The sequence below is a fragment of the Apaloderma vittatum genome, unplaced genomic scaffold, assembly GCF_000703405.1.
Source record: "Apaloderma vittatum isolate BGI_N311 unplaced genomic scaffold, ASM70340v1 scaffold9109, whole genome shotgun sequence".
Lineage (NCBI taxonomy): Eukaryota > Metazoa > Chordata > Aves > Trogoniformes > Trogonidae > Apaloderma > Apaloderma vittatum.
Window position 1 is genome coordinate 46,890 of NW_009735782.1, and position 8,806 is coordinate 55,695.

The 8,806-nt window shown below is 50.2% G+C and overlaps 1 protein-coding gene across 1 annotated transcript; it reads right to left on the bottom strand.

Moving 5' to 3' along the window:
• Nucleotides 1-873: 873 nt before the first annotated feature.
• On the bottom strand, nt 874-3,580 carry F2RL3 (coagulation factor II (thrombin) receptor-like 3). The gene is made up of 4 exons (XM_009876716.1): nt 3,522-3,580; nt 2,827-3,009; nt 2,599-2,723; nt 874-1,949 (listed from the first exon to the last, which is right to left on the bottom strand). Exons 1-4 carry the CDS (start codon nt 3,578-3,580, stop codon nt 874-876), a joined length of 1,443 nt encoding a protein of 480 aa, XP_009875018.1.
• Nucleotides 3,581-8,806: the final 5,226 nt, after the last annotated feature.

Consider the following 8,806-nt stretch of genomic DNA (forward strand, 5'->3'; position numbering starts at 1 on the left):
TCAAGAGACATGATTTTTTTAAAAAAAAAATCCATCAATACAATCTTTGCCCCAAAGAAATTATGGATGCCAAGGGTTATAGAGACAGCGCTTGCTTGTGTGTCGCGTTACGCAAAAGAAGTGTGGAGTTCTAGAACGAGGGTTTTCTCAATTCCTTCTTTAATATTTCCCTTCAAGAGACATGATATTTTTTAAAAAAAAAATCCATCAATACAATCTTTGCCCCAAAGAAATTATGGATGCCAAGGGTTATTTGCAAAAATAGAGATTAGCGACTGGGATTTTTACACTTGTTACCAGCAATGGGCTGACATTGCTGTGGTGTTGCTTACTAAACAAGCCAGGAACCTATTTGCTAGGAAAGCCAGTGCTCTACGTGTTCTTGACAGAATGTTTTAGTTCAGGAGAGTACCTTTCACGTAGGCACCTCCTAGTACTTTTGAAACGTTTAGAAATTTCATTTAGCAAGTGCCTGTTCTTTTTCAGTTTTAGGTGAAGAGAATAGGCATTTAAGGACAGCAAGCAAGTCAGTAGCAGAAAAAGAAATAGAACACAGAAAGCAGCCAGCCTGCAAGAGGCGTTAGGACAACCAAACCCAGGTGTATTGGTAAGAGCATCCCCGGCAGTACGCGACCAGCTGAGGAGTTGTGTGCAGTATCCCCGCGTTCAGCGTTCCACATCTTGCCTGGGCTCCACACCTCTGAGGGAGTCCTGTGGCCCAGGCTTATTCAGTCCCAGGCAGGAGAAAGGGTTTGTCTCCTGGGAAACACTGCTCACTGCTCTGGATGAAACTTGTGGAATCCTGGCGTTGCCTTCATCGCATCCCCACCGTGCGCTGGGAGTGTCCTGAGAGCAGGGAGCTGGGATGGAGGCTTACACCAATGACTCTTTGGAACTTTTCTGAGGGAGCGTTTCCTTGCAGGTTTTTAGGGATGTGGTGTTTTGTTTTCTAGGACTGAAAAATCTCTTTCTCACCTTGTCCCGGAAGTCTTCAGAAACGTAGTAGTAGACAAAGGGATCAGCGCAGCTGTTCAAGGTGCTCACAGCCAGGCTCACCATGTAGCTGATATACAGGTTGCCATACAGCTTGGAGGTGTAGCTGGAGTAATGAACGAGGAGGAGAACGTTGCTGGGCGTGTAGAAGGCCACCAGTGTGAACAGCACGAGAGCGGTGAGCTTCATGGAGTAGGCGTAGCGCTTCCCGCCGTCCAGGAGGGCTCGCAGGACCGAGCAGTAGCTGAACAGCATCACCGTCAGAGGAGCGAGGAAAGCACAGACGATGAGGCAGACGAAGTAGTAGAAGTAATACCCATCGTCCTCGTGCCTGGGGAGAACGTCGTGGCAGAGGGTGACGTCTGTGCCGTACAGGGGGTACGACTGCTGCTGCAGAGTCAGGGGCAGGGTGAGGACGGCAGCGCAGAGCCAGATGGCAGCGCAGGTGCAGGCGGCAAAGGCAGGGGTGCGGAAAGAGCGCGAAAAGAAGGGATGCACCACAGCCAGGTACCGGTCGACGCTGATGCATGTCAGCAGCAGCACTGAGCAGTACATATTCCCATAAAATAAAGCTGTGGTGAGCCGGCACAGGCCTTCCCCGAAGGGCCAATTGTTCCCCAGGAAATAGTAGAAAATCTTGAAAGGCAGCACCAGTGTGAGCAGCAGGTCAGCTGCGGCCAAGTTCATCAGGAAGACGGTGGAGGTCAGCTTCTCAGCCCTGGTGGCCAGCACCCACAGGGCCAGCCCGTTGGAAGGCAGCCCCACCAGGAAGACGAAGGTGTAGAGGCAGGGGATGAGCCACACCGTGACCGCGCTGTCCAGCTGCGAGCGCGTGGCCTCGTGTATCAACAGGTACGTGACGTTGTTTATGGTGGCCTTTTCCCCGGGGATGGCTCGGGGACACGGTGTGATCTCTGGAGTCGTTACCTGCTCAATGGTGCTGTTTTGAGAGTAATCTGTCGGATAAATTGTCTGTTACTTTGCTGTTTGCGCAGTTACCCCCGTACTTTGCAGAGCAGGCTGCATACACGCTTACCCCCAAGGCTACGGTTTTGCATTTCAATTTGGGGTGCCTAGAAGTGGAAGTAACCTGTAAAATGCCGTTGTGCGATGGGCAGAAAAAACAGACTAACGGAATTAGGTTTGCAGGAGTAACTATGAGCATCCTTACTGAAAATTGACACGATTCCTCTGTCGTGGGGTTTCCCATAGCCCACAGGTGATTGCTGTGGTGTACAACTACCTGCAGGCCTGGGAAACCAGAGAGCAATTCCTCTGTCCAGCTTTCTAAAGAATCCTGAGATCTGAGGCCACTCCAAGGTAAAGTCGTGGCTGTGGGAGTCTAACTTTTAGCTAAAGATTTCAGTTTCAAGCGCTCTCTTTTGCTTCTCTGATTTTTCGTTCTAGTTTCTTCCACCCCAGTTTCTTTCTCTTCCATGTATCTTCTGTAACCTCCTGCTTCAACTACAGCGTGCACAAATCTCCATTTGAGTGCGCTCCCATGTGAGAGCTTTAAAAAAAAGAATTTTCCAAGCATCTTATAAAGGTACCAAGTACTCAGTACTTTCCAAAGCAGCAGTTTCTCACCCAAAGACACACACTCACCATCGTAGTCTGGAGAGGCCAGGAGGAGTCCCCAACAGGCACAGCAGAGCACCAGCCTCTGTGCCAGCCGTCCGCTCCCGAGGGGCTCCATTCTGCTGCGGGATCCAGCGGTGCTCTGCTCCAAGCTGAGTGGGAAAGGCAGCGTTAGCGACCCTGCTTACGCATTTCCTTCTCTTAGTCCTTAACTCACGGAAGCACCCAGCTTATCCTGTGAAGGATGAGGCGTACGGGGGGCTGTCACGACACGCACGACTACGCGTTGCCCAAGCAGACTTAGCTCCAGTGTCGGGCGCAGGACTGGGAGGGGCATGTATGTCCAGATTCACAGCGTATTGGGGCCGTTCTTCATCATCTGAGCTAGAGGAGGGCTCGAGTGACTCATTCAGGCCTTCTTCCTGCTCCATAATATTCCTGGAAATAACAAATACGGTCGGGTTTGATGCAGTCTGAATTTGGTTTAGAGTGTAAACTGAACTGCTGACCTCCTACGTCAAGCATCCTTCCACCCAGAGGGACCCAAGCGCTGCTGCGTGAGATTCAAGGCCTTTCCCCAGCCCCTGACTCAAAACGCTCTGGTAGTGCAAACTGAGCAGGTACCGTCCCCTCACAGAAACATAAACCAAGTGCAGGAGAGCTGCAGATCCAGAAAAACCTCCCCAGCTCCCAGGGAATTGAAGGCTTTTAGCATCTGCCTTGCAGCCCCCAGCTCAGGCCACTCTCTTCAGAGCTCTCCTGTTTCTTTATTTCTGCTCCTGCTCCCTGGCTGAGCAGAGGACAAAGCTCCCGCACCTTCTTTCTTGATCTCACTGCAGAGGTCGATTCAAAGTCCCGTGGTTTGGGGCTCTCTGTGTTTGAAAGAATCAGCACTGGCACCAGCCTGGGGTGCCATAAGGCAGGAAGGGTAAGTGGCAAGGTCTCAGGGCCTGACGGACACGCTCTGCTTCTGCCGATAAACGAGCGGGAGCAGCGAGAGCAGCTCCATCCCGCAGGAAGGGGCCTCACCGGGGGGCGCAGGAAGTCTCTGCTCTTGGGGAGATAATGGTGAATTTCGGTCACTCTTGCCCAAGAAGAGCTGTGTTTTTCCAGAGATGTGCAGTCCCCACCCAGTAAAACCCCCCGGAGGGCTGAGCGTTCCGTGTTAGCCAAGAGCTGGAGCAGCGGCGTGCTGCTGCCAGGCACGGGCTGCCTCTGGGGAGAAGACGACTCACATCATGTACGAGGGACTGGCACATATTACTTGAACCTTCAAGATCCTTTGCTACCTGGTCCTCCCTTCTCTAACTCCTTGAGTCCCTTCCATGCTCTGCCTTGCACAGCGTTGCTGGGAAAGTCCTGAATCCTCTCCCATCAGCTGGGTAAGAACCCAGCACGACCAGTTCCCAGTGGTCGTCAAGCGGGTAACCCCGCGGGCTCAAGAGGTTGCTGGTTTTCGGCTTTTGCTCTCCAGCCCCTGCCTGGCTCTGCAAGGGAGGAAAGACAGAAGCCAGAGTCCGGGCAGTAGGAGCTGTGAATTTGGTTTGGCAACCCCAGGAGCAGTTCGTTTCTTCCTCCTCAGCTTATGAATGGCCTCTTCTGTGAAGGTTGCAAATCTGAGCCTGGCTGCTGTTTGATGAGATTCTTCTATTCCAAGGAGAAAATGATCCTATTTCCTTTGCTTTCGCCATATTCCCACATCCTTGTGCCGAGCGTGTCGAGAGATGGAGTTCCACTGGCAGGGACAGGGAAGATGCAATGTTAGATGTTTTGCTTTTGTGATTCTCCCAGGATTTATGACCCATTACAGAATGACTCATGTGGTCACATATTTTCCATGCCGCAGCCGGGATCTTTTCCATGCTCTGTGTGCAAAAAATTAGACATAATCAGGTTCAGATAGTGTGCGAATTGCAGCCCTGCTTCCTATGGCCAGGTCTCTGGAGTGGAGCAGAGAGAGGTTACTCATTGCTGTATCCTTCATTTTTCAGATGCTGTGTGATCTTTAGTGACTGCTTTAGATGCAGAACAGCTTGCTTGAAAATTCTAATGCCAGAGGTTTGTCACGGCTTGTTAACAGCTCTTTAAGTTGTGTGATCCCTGCCCTGTGGGGTAACAATTTGGTTTTAAAGTATTTCATTGTGCAATAGATCATCTCCTGGGAGAAGGCGCTCTTTTATTCCATGGCTGTGAACCCAGAAGATGTAATGCTGGAAAACAGGCTAGGGATTTTAAAGCTCAGAGGGAGGGTACAAACAGCACCTGGCCTGTCCCAAACATCTCTAACGCTTGGAAAAGCAAACTTTGGTCGGCAAATAATGGGGCTTGCTACTTCTGCTCTGTTCCAGCAGTTCCAGGGAGTCCTGCAGCCGCAAGTCAGCAGGTGTGGAGACCAAAATCTCGTGCAGCTCATACCCGCCCCAGGCTGAGTTCGCGTTTGCGATGCAGACGCGGGAGGCAGCTCTGCCTTAGCGCCAGCAGCACGAAGCATTTCCACCAGAGTCAGCACAACCTCACTTTTTCCATGAATGCGGAGCTGGCCCTGCCCTTCCCAGCTGCTGGGTGTGCAAGCATCTGAGCCTTCTCAGAACCACAAGGCACAGAAAACTTCCCGAAACAACGGGCCTTGGACCTGGGACCCCCCACCCCAGGTGTGTCTTTGCAGGCTCTGACACGTACAAGACGACTTTGTGCCTTGAGACTCTGCCATGACAGCAGCTCCCCTTCCTCTCACTTCGCCAGGTCTCTTGCCATCACCCTGAGACTCTCCACCGCTCCGGAGAAGCTCCCTGGCTCTCCTCTCTTCTGCTTGTTCCACCGGGATCCCATCCGATCTTTTTCCCTTGGTTATGCAACACCTCTTGGGCCCACGTTCTCCACACAGCTTGTAAGCCTGATGCTTTTGGGGAAGCCAGGGTGCTTTTCTCGGAACTACTCTTCTGCTTGCTTGCACTTTTCACTTCAGAGTGTAGGAAGTCCATCTTTTTAAGGGATAGTTGAAGTTTACTAGCCTCACTACAGCTCGCTAGACATTCTGGAACGGCTTCTTTTGGTCCTTTGTCAGCAGATAAAGACAGTGGGGTAGGGGCTACCTTGCCTGGTAAAGACAACATCATCCCTTTTCAGCACAGGATATCAAATGACTCTTTTTGGCTTCATCCTTTCCACAGGTGTGGTTTAGAAGTGCTAGACTTTAGCCCTTAAGTTTAATTTTGATGAGCAGGAGGTAGAGCAAACCTCTAGTGTCATTAAGGTTGACTTAGTCCCAATCCAGAGGGATGGCTAAAGCACGAAGAAAAGCACAACTTGTGCTTACACGCATACTTTTAGAGCACCTCTCACTGGTTTGCAGCCTCGTCTTTCTCTCTGTGCTTCACTGTAAAAATAAAATAGCTAAGTCCTGACATACTAAACACTGAATTCAGGTACTCTCTTCAGCAATTCTTAAATTAGAAAACCATTAGTTCTTATTCCATCCTGCAAACCCCAAAAGATATTTTTAAGGTGTCTTTCTTTGTCCTTGCTGAAGTTGTCCACTCGCTGGGATCTCCAGCTGCTCTCGGGTGGGGTCAGACCCGGCTGTCCCCCGCCTTGAGCACTGGGAACATCCTCCGTGTGAGAAGTCCAAGATCTCTGCGAAGAGACTTGTGTAAAGAGAACTGTGTCCTCTGAGATGCCACTGCCATCATTTTAATCAAATTATTCTGTGCAATTTATGCGCCAGGGGCTTGTTATTGGGAGAACAACAGTTTGTTTCCCTGAGAGCGCCCAAGCCGCTGCTCAGAAAGCAGAGTTGCCTTTTGTTATGGCAACGGAAGTGTTGAGAATGATGTAAAGGAAACTCCTATCAGATCTGGGTCACATCACCACAGCTTGACTTGCAAGATCTACACATCCATTTGTTGTGCAGAGCTCACGGGGAACACAGCGAAACATGTTATTACCCAGGAATTTGGGGAGGTTCAGGGAAAGGCGGGTGGAGGTTATTTTCATGGTCGCAGTTGTATTGTCTTAACCTGTAGCAGATGTGCTCACAGATTTCAGAACTGGAATCAGCTGCTTTTCTTGACCGTCCGTCGTATTTACCGTGCGAGCACTCGGGGGCCAGGCCCGGGCCACATTTTTGCCACCTCTAGTAGCAAAGGTGTTGCTAAAAATAAACCAAGCTGCAAAAAGATACGCTCTGCTGGCACTACGCAAGGTTTCAAAAGGAAAATCTCTCTCTGCACGGAGCGACTCTGCCACCCCCTGGACTCCCCTGCCCTCGCCCGGCCATCGGCCTTCGCTCCGCAAGGTCGCGGCGGCACAGACCCAAGGCAAGACCACAGGCACCGTCCTCCGGCACGGGAGCTCCTGTCACACCCTACTCAAGCAACTGCTTGAAGGGAATTTCATCCAGCTTTTCAATTGCATTTTTCTGCCACTTAAAGTTCAGTTTCGGGTGCAAGATAGTCAACTCCAGGGACTGTCAGAAAGTTTAAACTGATTTAAACCAAATGTAAAACAGGGAGACCTGCAGACTTTTAAAATCAGTATTTTATTTTACTTGAATGTGCAAATAAATATAAAAAAAACTACATTCAAAGAGCTGGCAAAGCAATTACAAGCCCAAAAGCAAAGATCCTTCAAAAAAATGGAAGAACAAACTTTTGAATCACGGTCGTGCTAGCAGATACCACAGCGGTCGAGCTTAACCTCTCAGACGTTAGCAAGCTACTCTCAACCCCGCACTGCCTGCTCCTTCCCTTCACGGCATTTGCTACCATAGTTTTTGAGACAATAGCACTGTAAAGGGCAAAAGTTTTACTTAATCTGTTCAGATTATAAATTAAGGTTTACAAAATAAGGATGCTTAAAAATACCTGAAGTACACTTAAAAATGGGGAGATGGAAGAGGACGGTGCAGGCGCGTCACCCTCCTGCACCTTGGTACACTTGGAATCAAACACATTTTAAGCCACAAGTTGCAACCTATTCTCTAGTAAACATTTTTCTGCATCATAAAACCATCAAATTTGGCACAGTTGTCATCTCCACTGGAAGACAGCAGAGAGGCAAACAGGACTGAGGCGTGGTTTGTTGAGCTGTCTGGAAGCAAAAGGGGGATCCCGTGCTTTGCACCAGGCTTGTCCCCCTTGCTCCTCCTCCCAGCTCCATCGTCGGTGGTTTTTAATCGCTTAATGCAACGAGAGCAAGGGAAGAACCTTCACATCATTTCTGTAACCAAAATTTAAGCGAGACCCAGACAACGGGAACAGGAGTTCTTGATGAAAAGTCCTCCACTGGCAGTGGTTGTGCAAGTGGCCACGAACGCCAGAGACTGGCCTCCCTCCTTCCCTCCTACAGATTATTTTGCAAAAAAGACAAAGAGGCAGCACAGTTTTCTATTAAACGTACCCCAAAGGCCAATTTTTCTACTGTCAATTGAGACAATTGCAAAACCAAATGTTGTACAGTGGAAATAACCCAGGACAAATCCTACAGGCTGCTACTTAGGTCTGGCAGAAGTTACAACCTAAAGATCAAAGCGACGAAAAATATCTGGGGGGGGTTATTCCCCCAAAAGCCAGGAAAAAGTTGGAAGCAGAGCTGAAAGGAGGCCGGACCTGCCTCAAGACACCAGGTTTGTAACACACTCCACAGACAGCGTGCTTGCCCTCGGCCCCTGAAAAACAAGAGCAAAGTCACAGCGGGGCTGCAGGACAGACACAACTACATTTTCTTGGTTTTCAATAAAGTCAGACAATTGACGTAGTGCTCTGCATGGTTCAGGGTAGGTTTTTTAGCTCGGTCTCTTTGCCAAAAAGCTTCGACAGAAGTACAGACGGTCCAGTGGAAAAGCTTCTCTACGATGGTTGTGGCTGGATCTAACACTGCCCGTTACAGGCTTCCATGTGTCGCTGCAAATACAGCAACTGTGCTGACCCAGCAGAAACTGCAAAGGAGCTGGGACAAACCGCAGCTCGAGGGCAAACACTGCGCTGCAGGAGCTCCATCTACTGATGGTTCTTCAGTGGGACACCCCAGCAGAACCACGGAGTCCGGGCATGCACAAGAAAAGCGAAGCACCTGCGAACGCAGTCTCCAGAGGCTGCCGATCAACATGCAAAATACGAAAAAAAACCCCAAAACCCCAAAGGCCAGACCTCGCGATGGATATTCCTCCCCACGCACGCGCCTCCGAGCAGCTCCAGGTGTGAGAAGGCAGAGTCCGTGGCAGGGCGGGAGCTCCCAA

Coding starts and splice junctions, on each gene's coding strand:
- F2RL3 (XM_009876716.1), bottom strand. CDS start 3,580: ATGGAGCTGCTCTCGCTGCTCCCGCTCGTTTATCGGCAGAAGCAGAGC. Junction 3,010..3,521: donor AAGCAGAGCGTGTCCGTCAG/GCCCTGAGACCT, acceptor TGTTATTTCCAG/GAATATTATGGAGCAGGAAG. Junction 2,724..2,826: donor GCGTGTCGTGACAGCCCCCC/GTACGCCTCATC, acceptor TTTCCCACTCAG/CTTGGAGCAGAGCACCGCTG.